The sequence below is a fragment of the Carettochelys insculpta genome, chromosome 10, assembly GCF_033958435.1.
Source record: "Carettochelys insculpta isolate YL-2023 chromosome 10, ASM3395843v1, whole genome shotgun sequence".
In the NCBI taxonomy this organism is placed as follows: domain Eukaryota; kingdom Metazoa; phylum Chordata; order Testudines; family Carettochelyidae; genus Carettochelys; species Carettochelys insculpta.
The window spans coordinates 26,422,576-26,444,534 of record NC_134146.1 but is presented as its reverse complement, the minus strand read 5'-3'; the positions used below and the strand labels follow the sequence as shown (position 1 = coordinate 26,444,534).

General features: G+C 42.1%; 1 protein-coding gene across 1 annotated transcript; it reads right to left on the bottom strand.

The window, feature by feature from the left end:
- Nucleotides 1-773: 773 nt before the first annotated feature.
- SELENOT (selenoprotein T) lies at nucleotides 774-18,727 on the bottom strand. Its single transcript, XM_075004148.1, has 6 exons — nucleotides 18,449-18,727; nucleotides 13,492-13,602; nucleotides 11,579-11,705; nucleotides 9,111-9,198; nucleotides 6,425-6,577; nucleotides 774-1,352 (listed from the first exon to the last, which is right to left on the bottom strand). Exons 1-5 carry the CDS (start codon nucleotides 18,577-18,579, stop codon nucleotides 6,453-6,455), a joined length of 582 nt encoding a protein of 193 aa, XP_074860249.1. The 5' UTR covers nucleotides 18,580-18,727; the 3' UTR covers nucleotides 774-1,352; nucleotides 6,425-6,452.
- Between the last annotated feature and the right edge of the window lie 3,232 nt (nucleotides 18,728-21,959).

The window sequence follows — 21,959 nt, the reverse complement described above, 5'->3', positions numbered from 1 at the left end:
CAAGCAAACAGAAAAATTCTGCAAGCAGATGTGGTCACATTGCAACAGCTATAAGGCTAACCTTTTGCCTCAGAATGGCACCCAAACAACTCTCGAATTAGCTTGTTGTCCACTTTCATTTAACTTAGAACATTCCTATCTTTAACTACATTGAATTCACATTGTCAGTATTCAGAGAATTCCTGACTGCACACACAGTCCTTTGCACTGCTCTTGTTACCATATGCCATCAGAACTATTCCATGTCTCTCTCTGTTAAACTGCACCTGTGTCCTGGAATCCACATCCTACAATACACCCAACAACTTTTTCTAACTACTGTGACACTGCATATGCTCCCCCCTTTATTACATGCTTCATATGTACAAAATGTCAAGAACATGCATCAATTAGTAATTTAAAAAAAATCCATTGCAATACAACTTCCAAAGGCTAAGTTACAGGTATTCGGATAACAGCCATATCTTTGAGAATTCACTAAGATGAAATGATAAGAAGTCAATATAAGGCAAATAGTGCTCCTGTGAAGTGTGCGTCTTCCACGTTTGTTTTCAGCTGTAACTGGGAGAATATAGTTTGATTATTCTACAAGGTCATATTTTAACAAGTAATAAAAATACTGTAATACTTTACACAATAAAGGAAAACTCTTTATTTAAATTAATTTTCTTAGTTTATATTTAGGACATATAAAGGCCCAGCTTTTCAATTCTATAGACTGGCCAAGGGAAAAATGCTTGATCTAGCCCATACAATTTGAGAATCAGTTGGTCTTTTAGTTTTTTTCTGAAATCACAGAAGTGGTAATTACTCTGCATATAGCTTTGCTCATATAATTTATAGTGCACTGTTTACTCTGCAATATATTCTGAAAAATATACAAACCTGACATAACCAAATTAGAGATATTTGATAGGCATCTGTCTCTTTAAAAGAGTTTAGGAATTATAGTATTCCCATATTTCCATTTTAAACTACAAAAAGAACAAATTCATATAAAATTACAACAGATTAGACAAACTTTTCCCAAGAAAAAAGATATTAACTTAATCTTTCATTGTGTGATACATGAATATAAAACAAAAGTTACAATTAATAGTGCTGCATTGTTTAGCTGTGAACTGGTTGACTTAACTCAAAAAAACCCCCAAAACTATACAGTATTATTGCACTCTATGACTGTGCAGTATCTGGAAACATGCCAGCACTGAAAGATGTCTTGCATTAAGTTTTTCAGGAGGTACAACATGACTGAAAAGAAAGCATCCAGTCTGTACTAACAGCTTGCTGTCTTCAGTACAGGCCTTCATAGGTTTCAACCACGCTGCCTTTGGGAAAGTGTCACTTAATGGCTGAAAATACAGTCAGAAAAAAAGAAAAACACATTGTAACAGTGTACAATTAAGTCAAAACAATGGCAAATTGTTTCCATGACACATTTGAACACACTGCTGCAAGTCTAAACATCTTCACTGGGATCAAGCTGAACTACAGAGAAAAGTTAGTTGCCCAAGCTCTGTAGTCACATAATACTAGGAATCGGAGTTCCTGCTAAGCTCTGTGGCCATGCCACATTCCATTAAGCCCCATGTCGAGGCTGAGAGCTGCAATGGGAAGAGATGCCTCTCCCAGTCCCAAAGCTGCCACAGCAGGCAAAGACATGTGCCTCCATACCAGCCACAAGCAGCTTTGTACTGAGGGCGGCAGGGAGTGCCCCTTCTCCCCCAGCCAGGGCACCTCTAAGCTGAAGCCAACAGAGAAGCATCCAGCACAGCAAGTCTGGTTCCGAAGTGGGGGAACCATGGGGCAAAAAGGGGATGTGGCGCCTCATCTCCCTCTGCCCCCAAACCAGATCTGCTGGTTGCTTGCATGGCACACCATGGTCCCCAGGACATGTAGACACCAGGTAGCCTGCCTTTGTCCCACTGACCAGAAGCCCCTCAAGTAAGCCCAAGCCCCAACAACCAACCCTTAGCCACCTCCTGCACCCCAAATTCCTCATCCCCAGCCCTACCCCAAAGGCCTAACTCTCCAGTCCTGAGCCCGTAAACTGTCCTGAAGCCCAGTCCTCACCCAGATCCCATATCTCTCTTCTGCACCCCAAAACACAGGCCCGAGCCCATCCCAAAGCTGGAGTCCTCTCTTGCATCTCAAACCCCTCACCCCCAGGCCCCCCCAGAGCTTTCACCCCATCCTGCACCCCAAACCCCCACCTCAACCTGCAGCCCCTCCTGTATTCCAAATCCCTCAGCCCCCCTCCACAACCTGAAGCTTTCTTATCCCCCAACCCTGTCCCAGCCTCAGCCAGAGCCCTCATGCCCCTGCATTCCAACCCTTTACTCCAGGTCTCAGCTACCTCCCACACTCAGAAACACTTGGATGCACTCCTGCCATATAAATTTTACTATGTTCAGCAATATGAAGGTGATGTGTCACACATCACCTCCACATTGGTGCACATAAAATTCATCCAGCTCAGAAGTGGGAAAAATTAGAGCAAATGCTGCTAGAGATACATGTGTAATTCAGTTAAGTGACAACTAATGGTGTGATGGGAACACTGTCCATAAATATGTAAGTGTAAACATTAAAAAGGGAAAGGAACAACATAGGAAGGCACAGGGGATGTAACTAGGAGTACTAAGATTAATCTGAGGAAAGGAAAAACTAGATGTGAAAAAAATCATGGAAGTCTTTCTAACAGGGGAACCTATTGCAGAATCCTTTCCAGAGGTAATTATGGAAGACCATTAATTAAGACCTTTAGCGAAATCTAGTTAAAGAACTAGAAGAAAAAAAAGTGTATAGCCAGAAACAGTAAAGTACAATAAAACCTACCTTCTACCTGTTTGGCACGACAGAGTTAGACTGACATAAGGCAGCTTACATTGATCCATGCAAATATCTACACTACAATTGTGCTCCCACTGATGCAAGTTGTCCAAGTACTCTAACCTAATAATTCCACCTCCACAAGAAAACACAGGGCTTAGGTTGATGTAGTGAAGGTAACATAGTATCTGCATTGATACTACATTACCTCTTGGCTGACAGCAAGGAGCCCTGCTGCTGCCTCCTGTTGAGGAATTGGTGGTGGGGGAACGCAGTTTGTGGGGAAGGAGAGCCTGAGTTCAGAGGCAGGGCTCAGAGCAGGAGCCCTCCCCTGCCTGAGGCCTGACAGATCAAGGGACAGCCAATTTCACAGCAGGGAGACTACCAACCAAGAAATTTCATTCTTGTCGGTTTCCAGGCTGCTCTTATTTCACCTTTGGTCTCTGGCTCATCCAGAAGGCTCCAGCTGTGAGCCCCTCCCAGGCTGCAGCCTGAAAGGAAAATGTGAAATAACTGTGAAATGGACTCTGTGGCCATTTTCACTGCTGGTAGGAACCCTACTATGAAATTGAGGCTCTGTGCCTGGTTCACAGCAGGGTCTGTCACCATGGGGCAAGGAATCAGTGCTCAATCTCTCACTTCAGATAGTGCAAGCACTTCAGGAGAGGACACACACCACTGGCAGAAAGAGGGCAGTGCGGACACTAACAGCTGACTTATTCATCATACCAGCTGTGGGCCACACTAACATGAGCTAATTTTGTACTGTACGTAAACCCTTGGAGGCCACCTATGAAGAGAGACCACCTGTCATAAGCAACTCCTGCAAAGGCCATGGATCACCACCACTTTCTGATGTGCAAACCTTTGAAGACAGACAGCTTCTTACAAGCAGCCACTTTTGCTAACCCTGGCAAGCGGTCATATGAATGGGTGGTTTCATTGCATAATTATATTTAGATCCTGTTATGTTAAATCCACTCGAAGAAAAAATTCTATGCTCTTCCACAACCAAAGCTTACAATCTATTGCCCTCAGTAAGAAAACTAAAGCACACATTCAATAAGCAAAACATAAGGAAATAAGATGCATCTGTGAACTATGTGGAAGATACCTAATATACGATTATGTGTCCCTCTGATAGTACTGTGTTGCTTGCTAAAGGATAAGTAGGAGTTAAAGTCAGGATTAAGTGATTTTGCAGAATCAAAGTCAATGTCTTCGGATAAAGAATACAGATGTTAATCCCTTTCAAGTTGGGTCTTCACCATGATCTGATCAACAGGTTGGTTGACAATCCCTTGGGGGAAAATGAAAGCATAAGCTTTGAAGGGATCAAAAATCTCAGCCCTGAAGCTGAGACAGAGTGAGTGCCTCCATAGACAACTGACCCCCTAGGCACTGCGTGACTTGCTGGCTGGGGGAGGCTAGCCCCCCTCAGCCTTGTCCCTTCTGCCCCCTCCCCTACTGAAGCCTCAAGCTTCCCTATTGACAATGATGGCCCCCACTCTAGGCTAGCTCCCCCAGCCTTGGGAGGGCACCCTGTGCCCATAGCCCCGAGCCCCAGGAGGGCAGGTGACACAGCTCGAGCTGAAACTACTCCACAGTGAGTAGAAGACTGAGTTAGAGTTGCACTGAGGGCTGAGCAGGAAGCAGACAGAGGGACCTGTGGGCAGAACATGGGCAAATCCATGCCTGGCTGTTTGGGGAAGCACAGCCTCCTTTAGCTTACAATACCCACCCATGACTGACCCCATTCTTCAGAAACTGGGGCATCTGAGGTGACTGAGGCCTGCTTAAACTTACAGAGAAATGCTACACATTAGTCAAAACAACTGTGTGTAGGCTATTTGAGAGGCAAGGTGGGTGAGGTAGTAACTCCAACTGGACCAACTTCTCTTGGTGAGACAAGCTCTTTAGCTCACACAGAGCTCTTTAGGTTTAGGAAACTAATTTAGGTGGTAGTGTAGACATTGTCTATGTAGGCACAATTTACATCACTCAGCCCTTTATTAAAGCAACATAAAAAGTTATGTCAACCTAAACACCAGTGAGGACAGTGCTGTCTCAGGGCAAAAGCATCTCCTGTGGACACAGCTACTGCCACTTGTTGGGGTGCATTAAGTCACTGGGAGAGCTCAGAGCAGCTACACAGCTAAATGCAAGACGGAACAGAATATTTAACACAAACAGCTGATACATTTCAAAAGGACCACTGGAGGTTATATGTTTCATTTACACTTTCCCCCATTCTTTTTTGTTCCCACGGCTATGTCTACACTTAGTGAAAACTTTGAAATGGCCATGCTAATGGCCAAATGGAAGAATACTAATGAGGCACTGAAATGCATATTCCATGCCTCATTAGCATGCCGGTGGTTCGTTCCCACGCAGCTCATCTGCATGGGGGGTCCTTTTCGAAAGGACCTCACTAACATCAAAATCCCCTTATTCCAGAGAGCCAAAAGAAGCCAAAAGCATACAGGTATCAGAATGGGGCATAAGATTACCTGACAGGGGTTAGCAAGTTAGAAAGGTATGCTTATTGTTGGGGGAAAAATAGCACTGCCAATCACTCCCTCCAATGCAGGATGAAGCACAAGGCTAATAGCAGGAAAGGTTTTTTCTTCTTTTTAAATACAGAATGGACCAGAGAGAGGGAAAAATCAAGAGACCAGCATGCAGAATGAACTGGGGACAGAGCAGCAAGAAAGATTATTTGAAGGAGAAGTTGTCTTCGACCGACATTTGTGGGTTTTCTGGTTTCTGTTTTTTTTAAAGTGCACAGTGTGACCAGCCAGTATAAGTAATCATTTTCTCAAGAAAAAAATTTTCCTGTTGTGCATGTCATGTTTTGCAGTTTCTACACAGTATTAGTTTCTAGTAATCTATTTAAAATCTTAGAGGTTAATTGATGAATAAGTCAATTCATTCAGGCCCCGTTAGGTTCCTCCACACATACTGGTGCACAGTGAGATTAAGCAGCAAACTTCCAGATGAGCCTACATAGTAAAATCCCAAGATCTCCTTTTGCCTTTAACTATTGCAAAGGGCACTAGAGAGTAGGGTTTACTCACTACAGTGGCAAGAGGTGGTGGAGCTGGTCTGAGTTGGCCACCAAACAGAATGAAAGCTAGGTGCTCTGAAAAGCTTTTGGTAATAGACTATAGTGAAAATCATTGTCGTCTTTAAATGAACATTTTCTGAGTCTGATTTCCTTCATTTTATAGACTTCTTTGCATATAGCTGATTCTACTAAGGACTTTTTGTTTCAATTACAGAAATCTGTTGATATTAGAGAAATAAGAGATTTGTAATGTAAATTTTTAGCTTGCATTATCACAAAATGTTATGTAAAAAAGTTAAGTTAAAAACTCACCAGAATTACTTTATTGGATCACAAACTCCTGAAAAGCATTCTCAATAGGATCTTTAGCTTGAACAGCTGTTTACTATGCAATATTTTGCTCTGCTGATTAATCTGGCAAGCTAGTGATTGCAAAAACAAGAAACAAAACCACAACCATTCCCCGCACTCCAAAAACAAAACAAAAACCACACCATACTACCATCCACTCTCACTCATACTTACAAGAACTTTTCAATGCTGCTAGAGTGGGCTATGATCGATGATGGTGCATTGATTCCACATGCACATTGAGTTTCATTTCATTATCAAGAATTTGAACAAGCTGCTGCATGGAAGGAAGATGACCAGACTCCAGCTTAGACCATACTGGAACATCTAACAAAAAAAAGCACACCATCAATTAGAGGTAGTAAGAAAACCTATTGTAATCCCAGTTAGAGACAAGAAGTTTAGTAACAGTTTGATCATATACACAGCCTTTGGATATATTAAAATGAAGTTGCGCACGCTACATCAAATGATTAAGGGTAAGCGCTATGCTCCTTGCTTAAAAAAAAAAAAAAAAAAGGTACCATGTGGATTCAGAGTTGAAAATATCCACAAATTTGCTGGCCTCGTCTGCTAACGGATTCCCTCACGCCCCTAGCTATGACAGCAGTTTAGATCTGTGTGTCTATCATAGCTAACGTTTAAAGCTTGTTGGTCTGATGTGATCAGCTTACAACTCATTTCTGTACATCTACAATGTGTTTGCGCTTCAACAAAAAGGCTTGTACCTGCCAAGGCCAAGATGGAAGGTTGTTTACTCTGTAATGTAGTAAGTTTCCTGAATAGTTTTCATTGTCAGTAACACCATAACCTATTTTAGGATAAACATAGCTCAACTATGATGTTATGTTTTTATTCATTTACTCAATCAACTATTTCTATGATATCTACCACATTAGCATGTGACCATCTAACAGCTAAAAATACAATTTATCTGCCATGTATGACAACATTAATGATCACCCCCACACCTGGTAGTAACAAGTCAAAAGCCTGATTGAACAAAGCTGAAGATCCCTTCCCAAGAAGGCTTATTAACAGTTCTAATTCAAGAACTGACAGGAACATTATTGTCAGTTTTAGCCATTATGGTGCAACATTACATGCAGCTTCCAAAAGAAATGTCCCAGTGCACTCAAACAACAATCGTGAACTATATTCTGATGCAATTATGAAGTCAGCATAAAACCACACAGCTCATGCTGATTATAGTGGACAGACCGAAAAAAGCAACAGACAACTGAATTCTGCACTGCATTAAACTTGTGGTGGGTCTGCAATGGCAGCTGAGAGTAAAATGTGACTTCATAGGTGGATTAATGCAATAGAAGAGGATAGATAACTGTTTGGAGGTCCAAATCAGAAAGCAAAGATTGCAAGCTGCAGGACTGCTGCACATGAAAATGAACACTACTAATACTGTAGTAGTTGCTGAGAATCCAGATGTAGAAATAGCTCCAGTGGGACCTCAGGTCTTAGACACATTACAGTGAAACATGACATGATGACCCACAGAAGATAAAGCAAAACAACTCTCTCCTGATTTTTTCCTGGCTAACCAGTATGATTCTGATATCATCACAGGGTGCTTGCATAACAAAGAGCAGTCACCACTACCAAGGGGGATTTCAAAGGAATGAGACACCACTTAAGGAATGTTTGTTTTCATTATTGTGTTTGTAAACATGCAGTTTAAGAGCCACATGATGGTTGACAGATATTACAAGATATTGATAGTATCATGACGAGCGAGCAGGATCTCCAGTGAGGGTCACAGGTAGAAAAGTAGCACAAATTCTTCTTGGCAGACCATATCTGCCTACAGAGAGATTACTCCAGATTCTGACCAACTAAGGCACAATCCCACCCATGTACATCTCCACTTACAACCAATTCTGTAAAACTTCCCATGGGTAATGTACCCAAACACTTATTCCCTGCTATCTAAAAACTTGCACAACTAAATCTGGCCCAATATTGTTTATGTATCATACATATCTTGTGATTTTCTAAGCAAGGCTTAATTTTTGATAATCCAGTTGTGATCCCAGATGTAGAGCTTTTCCTCAGAATCTTGTGCAATGTGAATTTTGATTTCAAACATTAGGTTTAATTAAACAACTCATCTCTGTTCTTTGCATTTATTTATAAACAATACTCAAGGTACACCTACACTAGGAACTAACTTCAAAGTTAACTACATCGAAGTAGCCAGCAGAGAGTCCACACACATTTTCACTTACTTCAAGGTTAACTTCTAAGTAGGAAGCCCAACTTTGAAGTTCTTACTCCACTCCTGGGAATGGATTAGTGCCCTACTTCGAAGCTGGGTGTGTGTAGACACTCTACTTCGAAGTAAGCAACTTCAAAGTTATTTTTGTAGTGTACATACAGCTGAGTTTCCCCCAGGTAAGATTCAAGATGAAAGGCAAACAAGAACTTTATACAACCTACAGACTGTAGGTAGCCATAAATTTCACAGGTACCTAGATTATCTGATTTGCTCCCTCATTATGTAATTTGTGAGGGACAGGAGGGGCTGGTAGCCTCTGAGAATTCTTGTATGATGCCAAGGTATATACTACTGTAGAAGATCCCCCTGTTCAGGGTTGATTTTCTGGGGTTTTGTTTTGCGACTGTGCAAAATGGCACACTTTCTCGGGTCAAAGCTGACCGCACAGACCTTCCATATAGACAGACATTGAAGTCGACCACCGATAAGTTGATTTTAGCTACGCGACTGGCATAGCTAAAATTGGGTATTGGTGGTCAATTTCTATGTCTAGTATAGACAAAGCCTGATATAACAGAGCATGATGTATTCACAAAGTAATTTCCTCAAACAACACTCAGAACTTACCATTCAAAGTTATTTCAAATGCACCTGTTGACATGCACTGGTTCTCAATCATATTGCTCAGGAAGAAAACCATCATACAGGCATAGACCTAGAACGAATTAAGAATTAATGTGAATTTCAGAGACAAGGTGGTCTTGTGAACCATGCCACATCTTTGCAAACTAAAACAAAGTCAGACACCTTTTCACATCTTCATTTGCACTTTCTCAAACAAGTTTACAGTCACAGAGTTGTTTATTTTCTTTGCTATATAATCTAAGTAATGGTTTTAAAAAGTTTTCTTGCTACTCTGGAAGTTCAATATTAAAACAATACTGAACCACTTGATTCTTAAGGTATCACTTTCAAAGTGTACTACAAACTAAAATGTGCCGGGCTTTAAGAAAACTATTCACATTCTGAAAAGCCAAGAGGTGCAGATCTATAATTTTAACAGCATTTAACAGAAAAAACAGTGAAAGGGTTTACAGATGTTGTCTCCACAATAACCTGAGTAGCCAGAAACAAATATTCTGTGCCTAGGTATATGGTACCTTGAAAGATAAAACAGCAGTTGTGTATATGATTGTACTTTTTGGGGGGCGGAGGCAGTGGAGATGATACTACAAACATTATTCCTTCTACACCAACACTCTTTTGGCCTTATACACCAAGGATCAAATGATGCAATCTTCAGCAATGCAACGTTAGGAGATTTCATAGACAGGTTATTTATTTTTAACTTTATATACTTAAATATTAAGCACCAGCCTGTTCACACTGGTAACGAGAAACCAATGGATTTAGCCATGAAAAATATTCAAACTAATAAAACACCCAATAAGTATTCGTAAAGACACTAATGAAGGTCAGACTATTGTGCAAGACAGCTCACACCACTACTGTTTTGGTTCAGCTTATTTTTTCAACCACATACTCTAGTATTTCCCTATGTTTCAATAAACTGCTGATTCATACCTACTTCACAGGCAGTTCAGTCTGGGATTTGCTACACCCATAATAAACTCAATATTTAAAGAGGTGTCAAATTACATCAGCCTTGAAACAGAACATAGATTAAGAGTCTCAATTTTATTAGAGAGCTTTTTCAGAGTTGGCATCACTCACTTCCAAGAATAATCATTTTAAGAAGTATTATGAAAACAACTGTCATGTTAGGATTGATTTTGAGGGATATTCATCTCATCAGCGATCAAAGTTTCCCTTAATGAATTCAGGGCATCTTCTACAAAAGAAGAATATTCTCAAATTCAAAGAGAGATCTCTCTTTTTAAAGCGGAAAGTGTATCCAAAAAAGAGTTAAGAAGTAACCAGAAAGAAATGCGACAATTAACAGAAGAGTCACACCTTAAAAAAAAAAAAAAAAATCCATACATTTTAAAATTACTCCTTAATGACTGGCGAAGACTCCCTTCGTAGCTGTCAATGCTACATCTTTAGGTGCTCCTTTTACCATATTACCAGTCTGGGAAGTAAACGAATAGCAATCAAATCTGGAGCTATGATAACAAAACCAAGCACCGCTGTTAAGAGAGCTTAGACTATCGTTCAATTTGTCAAGTAAACAGATACAAATATCTAAAATCTTTATTCACAAGTATCTTAGAAAAGGCCTTCATTGTACAAATGAACTGAATACATATATGTAGGGCCCTACCAATTCATGTCCATGAAAAATGCATTACAGACTGTGAAATCCCACCTCATAAAATCTGGTTGTTTGCTTTTGCCCTACTCTATACGGATTTCACTGGGGGGAGACCAGGGTTTCTCCAACTGGATGCCCTGGCCAACAGCAAGTTGCAGGGGTGTCACGGTACTGTCACCCTTATTTCTGTGCTGTCTTTGGAGCTAGATGTCTAGAGTGTAAGCGCTGTTGGAAAAAATAAAATGCGCTAAAGGCAGCACTCTGAGAGCAGCAATTCAGATACTACATCATGCCATCCTTACTTCTACACTACTGCCTTCAGAACTGGGTGACTGAAGAGTGGTGTCTGCTGACGGAGGGCCCAACTCTGCGAACAACAGCACAGAACTAAGGGTGGCGATACCATACTACACTGTCCTTACTTCTGTGCTGCTGCTGGCAGCAAATTTGCCTTCAGAGCTGGCTTCTGGCCAGCAGCTGATGCTCTCCAGGTGCCTGGCTCTGAAGACAGGACAGCCATCAGCAGTAATGGTAATGTTGCAGAAGTAACGGTAGCAGTATTGCAACCCCACCCCCGCCAAACTCTTTTTTGGGTCAGGACCACTACTATTACAATTCCTTGGAATTTCAGAGTTAAGCAGCTGAAATAAAGAAATTTAGAATTTTTAAAATCCTATGACCATGAAATTCACCAAAATGGACATGAATTTGGTTGGGCCCTACAGCTGTGGCACTGGTTTTCAAGCACTTACACACAAGTCATACTAAAGCCAGCACCTACCACTGAAAAGTTGCTCTTCAAAGAAAGGAAATGGTGTACCTTATTTTCTTGGCCCCACTGCCAGATACTTGGAGCTTGCATGCCAAAGAAAGCGAAGGGATCCTTGCCGACAATTATTAAGCCTATTAATACTAGTTTGAAGACCGACAGGAAGGATGCTATGTGTCTATAAAAAGCAAAGACATGACAGTCAAAGGAGATTTTTAGTTAATAGTTTATAGTTGAAATGACTCCATTCAGAACTATTTTCATAGTGTATTTTACAGAAAGTAATGTAATGCCACACTCACTTGCAAAATATGTAGGTTCACCCAGAAAACCAAAATTATGTTTTTGTTACATGAAAAACATTATAATGGACATAGCACACAGTCTGGGTGCAATTTTAAAGATGTAGTATATTCAATACAGTACAAAGATAAATACCATCTGATATCTGTATTTGACAATTTGCCTGGCATCATACCATGGCAAATATTTGCAGCCTTTTGCAATAATTGTTTCATATTCCAAAAAAAAGTCTAATGACCTATACACTCATACTTTCATTTTAACTGTGTTCTCTCAATGAGTACATAAACCTCTATAATTCACCATGAGTGGGTTAAACCCACATCCAGAGAACAGTGTTACTTTAAAATTCTGTGTGAAGTCACTAAAGTTATTACAAAACTCCTGCAAATTTTATTTTGCCTTATTAGAGCTGGTTAACATTTCTGCATGAGGCAATTCAATGTGTAAGTGGTCCAGTAACTGCAGCAGTACCTTTACACCAACATTACTTTTCTTGCCTATGAACAACTGAATACAAAAATGAAAGTCATTCCATTTCATTTACTTCCTCACCCCTCATCATGAGATTTTAAATTATGGTTAAAGAAGTTCTCCTGTTTATGATAGTCACAAGAAAACGTTTTTTTTTTTAAATCTGTTTCTCTATTCCCAGTGTAGCTTTATTTTATATATATATAAAATACAACATTGTGTAAATATGTACAAAAAAGGTGAGCTACAAAGGAGATAGATCAGGGTCAGACGGACACACAAGCCAGTTTCAAATGGCATGCAAGGTGGGAGCTCAGCCCTGTCCCCCTTCCTTCCATGCAGCCAGGCCCTTGTGCTGAGCCAGCCATAGCTGGGGCCATGGCCGGCACATTTGCAGCACGGGGGCGGGGAGAGGGAAGAGAGTCCCTCACTACATGGCTGGAGCTGACCCCCTTTGTCAGAGCTCTGTCTTCCTACCACACTGATCACTGCCACCATCCTTCAGGTGGTTAATTCCAGTGAGGTGTTTGGAGGTCCTGCTTTCCCACGGCTGCCCAGTTCTTCTCCCTCAGCTCACTTGCCCTCAGCACATGCCAGCCCCACTTCTGAATGGCAGGGCTCTCCTCCCGGCCACCAGCCACAGCTAAATGATAAAACTTTGCATCTTAACTTATTTATTAATGAAGTTGTTGTAAGTAAGATTATTAGTGACTTCAGAAAGTATTACCAGCACTAAGACCATATATAGAGGTCAAAAGGTCAAATTTTGGCACTCCACCTCAGAAACGTTGTTGACCCGAGACAGATGATGTAAACTGATGTCCAAAGACCTCATCATGGAACAAAAGTGAATTCTTGTGACAATTAAATATACTATGCCCTTAAATACTATGGTACAGACAAGTGAACTTTATTTTTGTCAAATATTCACATAAACAACATCTGCCAAGGGAGAATATATCTTTTTTTTTTTTCTCCCTTTAAATCTCATCCGGAAAAGAAAGGGTAAACACCTTCATATGGAAATTAGAAGACTTTAAAAGAAACTATTTGAATACCTAAAAAAAAAAATTGTGTGCTATTTTTTTTAAAATGGTGCTTCTATTTTGAGAGATGTGTACAAATCGTACATACAGCCTTTACAGTTTCATTCTGCCAGTTTATAAGCAGACCAGCCATATACTTACCTATATATAGGTTGAGGAAGGTAGTTTTCCCCTTCAATGCGGATGTCTGGGTACCGCTGGCTAATAACCCGCATGTACTCCTCAAACACCCGCCTGTAGCCTCAGGAAACACTAGAATAAAAACAAAAAACAAAACAACAGTATAACTTTAGATAAAAGTTTATACTGACAGATAGTGGGACATAGATTTGATGCCGTTTTCTTTCTTGGCATTACACTTATGCAACACTCCACAAATTTTCATGATAATTTAGAGTGAAATCCTGCTTTTAAACTATTTTCGACCACTTATTAGATTGTCCCACAGCAAAAAAGAGGCATTTATACCTTGTAAGTAGACTCAGAAATTACTGTTTTTCAAGGTTAACTTAAGAATCTAGAACTGGATCACCTTCATCAGACAGTCATAATAATCAAGCCAACTATTATTCAGCTAAGGCTACAGCAAAAATCCTAAGATGATACTTTATCCTGCAATTTAAACAGAAATATGGTAAAAAACAGTTAAGGGAGGAAAAGATTGTTTTCTACTTTTAAAATTTCAGCCAAAAATCATGAACAGTTGAATAAAAAAAGCTAACTATTTTATTTACACATATGTAAAAAGCAGCATAGAGGAGATTATCTTTTGCTGAAGCATAAAGGATTTTTTTTTGCTGATAGTACTTGGAGGAAAGTGCTTTCAAGAACATTTCTTTTTTTTTTTAAGTAAGAAGTGGATTACAATTGTTGGTAAACTCACTGCACAGCTGATACTGGTAATATATTCCCAAATAATATATGAAAGTTGTAAATTAAAAACAAATTAATACCCATTGTATCAAGAAAAATAAAAATGTTTGTGATTACACTAACCTGATTATTTTGGAAGTTCACTACTGATTTCACATGGCACACCTATTTTCAAATTACTAAGCTACTATATTCAAGATAGGCCAATAAGAGTTTCATAGTAATGTATTTCAGGTTCAATTAACAACTCTACATTGTCATAGCAGCATCACTGCATTCCAGTTTCCTCCCAGTCTCAAATACACCACTTAAGAGCTTCCTATGCAAGAAGTCTGTGCATCAGAGATTGGTTAAATAACTTTAATGCTGTGGGATATATGTTTAAAAATGTCACAATGAAAAGGCATTTGAAAACTGCCTGAAGCAAGTAATGGTATAATGAAGAGAATGCTTCCAATGACAAGATGACAGAATTTGTAGCAGCATTACCAGGTAAGCTATCTCCAGTATTGTGATTCTAAGCAACAATAAATCTTTTACTATTCAACAATAAATCAGTATTACTTTGCCATTAACTTATATGTTTATTCTTCTCTTGACTCTAAGACGTAGAGCACAGACTAAGAATTCAACAGTAAGGCAATTTTTTTTCTTATTGTCTTTGACAGATCAACCTCTTATAAACATATTCATTTTATTTGTAGAATATAATCTATACTCAGACGCAACAGGGAACAAAGATAATACAGTGGGGAGGGGGCAGATGTTTTTAGTGGTGAACTACCAACAAAACACAGGAACATGAACTGAATGTGTCTAAACCAAACAGTAAGGGAATTATTTAGCACAAGTTATAAACATCCCTTACACACACACACACACACACACACACACACTTGAGTTTTGTTAGTTTTTGTTCACTGAACTATTCTACAGTACATATTTGAAACACCACAGATTCCAAGAAAGCCTCTTGGTAGAGAGGGAGTCAACCCATGAGGAATCAGAAGGTCCTTTTAAAAATGCACAATTCTGCAGGTTTACGTTATGTTTGTTCCATTTCATATCCTTTGGAACAAACAAACATTACATCACTCTGCAATATATTAAAAGAGGATATTTTTCTAAATCTAGCACCAAGCTGGGAAGCTTCCATAGCTATCATCACAGGCATTCTGAACTGTCACAGCAAAGCTGGAGCCACTGTAAAGGGCTGTCACAGGATCCAAGGAGAAAAAAAGTCTCTATTTGGACTTGTAAGAAATGCCCCGATCACTGGCCAGCAAGAGCATTCAAAGTAAATTATATTGTAATAACTATAGTTTTGAACAGCAATTTGGCCTTCACAAGAGCATGTGTTTTTTGTTTTTATAAAACTAGGCAGGGACTGAACCTCTCTAGTCCAGCACTTCTGGGGCCTGACTGGTGCCAAACCAAACAGTTCCACTGTTTACTGGAGTCTTTGAAGACATTCAGGGGTAAATTGGAGCTAAAGCAGCACAGAACACTGAGAGCTAGGACTGGTGGTTGTAAACAAACTTTGCGGGACCACAGGAAACTTTGTCACACCCATGAAAAGTAGGCAGCTGGCTAGCTAAAATCATGCCAGACCACAGCTGTTGTCAGACCTGTGAGTGCCAGATCAGAGAGGTTCAACCTCTAACTATTTAAAATGGTTTAAAAAATAAGTTTGTTTGACAAAGAAATTTATCATGGTAGGAAAAGAAGTGTATTTGCATGCATGTAATTTTACTAAGATTTTACTTTGAAAGAAATTTCCTATACAACTGTAATACACCAGCAATTTCACAAGATTCTACTGAGCACAATGTTCACAGACTGTCAAAGATAGGTAGTTTTAGTTCTATTATTCTAAATGTTACTAGATTGATGTCAGAATCCACTAAAAATTGTTAGTTCTCTCCATTCCTTATTTTATGTACCCCTTCTTTCTTCACTTAGCATTTTCTCTCACATTTCCCACCCACCCTCCGTCACATAAAATGATCAGCAATTAGTTATTTAACATGGAGGGGTCATTATTAATCTTTAGAGACATCATTCCAGTAAGAATACTTGAGCCAGGAAAGTAGACATTTAAAGAGTCATTATCTGCAGACTCAAGACAAAACCACTTTTCATATTTGTGAGATTTTTCTCCAGAATCATGAAGGCTAGTAACTTACTTTTTAACAACGAAAGCTCAGATCTTGCAGAATCCAGTTATGCTCTACAGATGACAACCAGGAAGCTGGTCTGGATTCTGTAGTGGAGGTCATTGTTTAATACCTGTTCTAATCTTACAGCTCTCTATGAACCTGTTCTAGAGAAATCTGGCTTCTAGTAAACTAAAAGATAAGTATTACCTAAATTCAAGTACATAGCTAGCTTCCAAACTCTTGTTCAATTTCTACCAAAAAGAAGAGAGAGTATTTTCTCTGCTCAATATTAATTTTTATAGTTCCAGCCATATTATTTAAAAAAACCTGAAAGTGCCCCAATGTTATTTTAACACACTAAAGCCACAGGGAGGAGTATGTGTCTTTTTTGTTTAATTATTTACTGTTCTGGCTTTGGGTCCCAGTTGGATCTGTTGCTATGCTGATGTAACCACAGTACACAAGAGCATCTTAAAAATAATCCTGAAAGGAGAAACGTTTTTATGTTAAAAACAAACCAAAAAAACCCAAAACCTAACACTTACCGTGAGAGGAGTTAAGAAACTACTACTAAAAATTAACCAAAAAACTCTCCACCATATTAAAATTTATCATAGATTAGATACCAAGGAAGAATCTATATCTTTTGAAGGCATTGAGGTCATAAAGAGGAAAAAATTATTAACTACTCAACTATTAAAATAATGTTAATAATGACATTAAGCTATCACTTGATGTTCAAAAGAGAAAACACTCCTGATCCACAAACCTGTCAGCCAGCACTTAATGGAGTGGGCCAGTCCGTTAATGACCTGAAAGTCTGTATTTTACTGAAAAGGAACTTTCACACCATTTGGAAAGAGAGGCTGCTGAACTCTCTTTTATAGTCGAATTCGACACATTAACATGTGGTTTGAACCAGGATGGCAATTTTCTAGCTCATTAGAGAGGCTCTTTTACATACTTTTCTTTATCTAATTCTTGACTTCCCCCTGCCTTCTGCCCCTCTGCTCTGTTCACCTTGATGATAATTTTTCTGATCAGTCAACCTTGATTACTATTTTTGGTTCTCTGTGCCTTAAATATTGAGTCTGTACTGGTATGGCTATGATCTGAAGAAGTGGGTCTGTCCCATGAAAGCTCATCACCTAATACATTATTTTGTTAGCTTTTAAAATGCTACTGGACTGCTTTTTTGTTTTGGTATATATAGACCAGCACGGCTATCTCTCTGTTACCATTCAAAAGAGGTACTGCTAAGTTTTTCAGCCTAGAATATTAATTGCTTCCTTGTAGTCTTCAGACTTCTTTTAGTTTTCACTTCTCCAAATCCATCATTTAAACCCCAATAAAACAAATGCAAGTCATTCTGTGACCCAACATCTACTAGACCACATATATAGAGGATCTCAACTTTATTAATGTTATGATCTAAATCAAGTTGTTATGTGAGGCTTTATCAGCTACAAAGAGAAAACGAAGGAAACACCACTGAACACGACACACGTTAAATATTACCCAGGTCAGCGGCTGTGCAGAACTCAAGAGAGGGACCCCAGGAACCCCCGCCCCCAAACAGAGAAGCCACTGACAGTCCGTGCGGTCAGACTGGCTGTAGGGGGTAAAGCGGCCTCCCAAGAAGTGACTTGCCTCGCCGACAGGTGACAGCTACCGCCCCGTGCGGTCTGCAGAGCCCAGGGCTTCTCCGGCCAGCAGCTTTTACGACAACGGAGAGATTCCCGGCCCGGGACTCCGTAAACGCCTAGAAACATCGGGGGGGGGGGGGGGGAGGTGATGTCCAGTCGCCGCCCACGCTCCCCCCACAGCGCTGCCAGAAGCTCTGAGGCTCCTGAGCCCCGGGCGCAGCAGGGCTGGAGACGAAGCGGTGGCAGGCCCGTGCCCGCAGCGTAGCGGAGCTGACTCCTTCAAGGCCATTCGCTGCCTCAGGCAGGGCCGGGTCGGGCCCCGACACACCTGGCAGCGCGCTGCAACGCCTGCAGCGGCCGGGCCTGGGGGCGCTACCGGCCGCACCCCGAGCGGCAGCCGGGCCCCGCTCGCGCACTTACCAGATCTGGAACTTGAGCAGCGGTCCCGTGGCGTAGGCCATCCGCAGCTTCTTAGCCGGCAGGGCCCCCTGCTCCGCCGCGGCCCGGCCCAGCCCTGCCGCCAGGAGGAACAGCAGCGCCAGCGTCCGCATGGTCCCCCAGCTACAACACCAGAGCCGGCAAATGGAAGCTCAACACGCGCCAGCCGCGAGGCGAGCCCCCTCCGGAAGATCACGAGAGCAGAAAACGGAGCGCGCACGCGCAGCACAGACCACGTGACGTGAGAAGCCCACCAACCTCCCCCGTCCCTTCCTGCGCGTGTATCAACTGTTCTATTCGATCGGATGAGCGTGTTGCGCGGGCGCTAACTGCCCGCCTCCTTCTCTTAGACGCGCGTTCCCGTCTGGAGCGGGGCGGGGCTGACAGTGACCCAGCAGCACCTGCCGCTGCCCGCCAGCAGTAGGGTGCCAATTCAGGTTGGACCGATGCCTGGAGGTTTTGTCACGTGCTATAAGGGTTGATTCCTGGAGATTCCAGGGCAGTCCGGGAGGGTTGGCAGCCCTTGGGCAGGTTTGGCCAGGCTTCGGCTGCCAGCTGTCTGGTTCCAGCTGGGACGCCCGCTGGGGAAGGGACTTTGCGCTGCTGACCCGGCTGGTAAAAGCCTGGGCAGTGGGTTAAACAGACACCTTATCTGTCCTGGCTCCCGGGGGTGGCCCGCATTTCCCTCTGAAGCGTAGAGGTGCAAGGACAGGCGGGGGGGCTCTGCGCGCTGCCCACCCCAAGCGCGAGCCAGGAACCCTGGCCAATGGGAGCTGCGGAGGCAGTGCCTGTGAGCACGGGCAGCCGGTGGCGCCCCCTGTGCCTATGAGACGGGCCTGCCACTGCTTCTGGGAGCTGCATGAACCCAGGGCGGAGAAGGAGCCTGCTTTAGCCCTGCTGCGCTGTGGCCGCCGGAGGTTAAGCGCTGCCTGGCTGGAGTCCACACCCACGATCCCTACCCCAGCCCTGATCCCTCGCTCACACCCTGATTCCTTCCTGAAGTGTGCACTCCCTCCTACACCCCAACTGCTCATGTTTGGCCCACCCCAGAGCCCACACCCCCAGGTGGCGCTCCCACACTCTAGTCCCCTCCCAGAGCCATCCTTACCCATACACAGAATGGGCAGCTGCATAGGCCCCTGAAAATTTGAAACAGCACGGGGTCTTAATGTCCAACCACATGCCTCTTCTGTCCCTGTTCTGTGGCAGTTTGCTCCAGAGAGGATCTAGTTAACTTAAAAGTGGAAAAAGCCTGCTAGACCTATTAGCAGCACATTAAACCTGTGAAAGAGCCATTTTAGTGGTAATGATGCCATTTAATAGGCATGTGCCAACCCCAGGTACATGCTGCCAGTTTTTTATTTTACTGTTAGTTGATAGTTTAGTTTAAAATTTGCCTAAAAATATTTCATTAGTGTGTTGCAGAAGATTATAAAATCACTTCACTAAAAAAATCACCACCACCCCTGGCTGACATCAGGTATAGGGTCCCCAGTTTAGTAATACTGTATACAGAGTCCCATAAGTCTAAGGATGGCCATGCTCAAGCCCGGTGAAAGTCAGAGAGGGTGAAGCAGAGCAAGCAAAAGAGGGATGGGGAATGAAGCTGGGGCAGGGAGGCATCTGGGGACACAGACAGGGTAACGAGGCTTGGAGGGGGCTGCTGACAAGGACAGGGAAGAGGCTAGGAGCCAAGGATACAGCTATGGGCAGAACCACCTCAGAACTGGAGGTGGGAAGAACTAGGGCTAGTCCAGCCATCACACCTCTACATTTTTGGGACCTCTGTTTCAACAGTTCAGTCTTCCAGTGGCCCCACAGTTTGGCAGACTTCCCGCTTATGATTTATTAAAAAAAAATGAAGAAGTGGGTCTTCCCCACAAAAGCTCATTACCTAATAAATAAATGTATTTGTTTTTAAGGTGGTACAGGATGCGTATTTAAAAAAAAATCTGTAAGTTTTCATGTCTCTTGTTAGTTGCTCTTCCTATTCTTTTTTGGACTGCCTAGTTAAACTTTTACACTTGATTTGCAAACATTTCTGGTTCTATTTTTCTTAGTAGGATTTGACTTCCCACTCTTAAAAGATGTATTTTTGGCTCTAACTGCCTCTTTTACGTAATTACGTAGTCGTGGTAGTGTTGGGATTTTTTGGTCCTATTTTCTTATTAGGGATATGTCTCTCTCTTACGGTGGCTTCTTAAAGTTTACATGCAGCTTTCAAGTGTTTTACAATTGTCACCGGTCCTTTTAATTTCCATTTCAATAGATTCATCACTTTTGTATCATTCCCCTTTTTCATGTTAAATGCTACTGTGGTATGTTTCTTTGGAATCCCCCCAACCCCATAAGCAGGGGTACCATGTGGGGGCTCTTACACCCCACCTTAAGGTTTGAACCCGAGTGTTATACTTGTGGTTTGCTTAAAGCAATGTCCTTGTCTCAGACCTAGCTTTTAACTGCAGCAGCACTCTGGCTGCTCCCAGCTTTAACTTTGGGGCAGGGAGTTTATTTATTAACATAGCAAGGCATCATGATTAAGATAACAAAATAGCTCATCATTCAGGTAATTGAAGGATCAGATGTTTAGATGATCCTGAAAACATTGCTGGGGTACAAAGGGTAAGAAAAAAAATAGCCCTGTGTTGCCTGAAGCTGGGAATGGATGACAGGATGGATGACTTGATTACCTCTTCTGTTCCTTCCTTCTGAAGCACCTGACATTGGCCACTGTTGAACTACAGGAGACTAGGCTAGATGATTGTAGCCAACCAGGCTCGGGTTCCCCAGAGACGAGGCTGCACCCAGAAGGCGAGTGCTATATTTGGTTTATTGAAAGCGCGTGACACCCGCGACAGGAGCCCCAGAGACGCCGCAGTCACCTGTGGGGGAAAACCCGACGTGCCGGAGCTTCGCTCGGGGAGAGGCTCTGTAACAGGCCTCCTAACACTAGCTGATAAAGCTGAGCTCATTAACATAAGATTGCCTAAAATTGCCTATGCATTTCTTATCACTATCTCTTGTGGCGTACTGCCAGCGTAGCCTTGAAATCTTGGCAAGCGCGGCTTGTTCTGCAGCTGTTCCCATGGGAGTTAGTTTTGCAGCTTTCACCTTGCACAGAGTGGCCTGTTTAGATTCTCCTGAGGATTCACAGAGGGGTCGATCTGCTCTCATGAGACCGTTACAAACTCTTCTCGCACCCTACACTCCTCCCCGCAACCCCTTTGTGAACGCCGAGGCTAGTAGGAATCAAGTGAGGTGGTTGATGCTCTTCTGGCAACACAGTGTGCACCTGTGGAACAGACTTGACAACAGCATATGAGAGCAGTGAAAGCAAAGTTAAAAGTAATGGTTCCCAGGAGAAGGGTGTGTGGAACAGTAAGTGTGGGGGCTCCCAAGCGCATGCACTGCTGTAAGTAGTGTTTCCGCTTGAAGTGGGTAGCTGCTTGGGCCATGCCCATATGTGCACGCTCAGAGGTATCCGTGACCCACC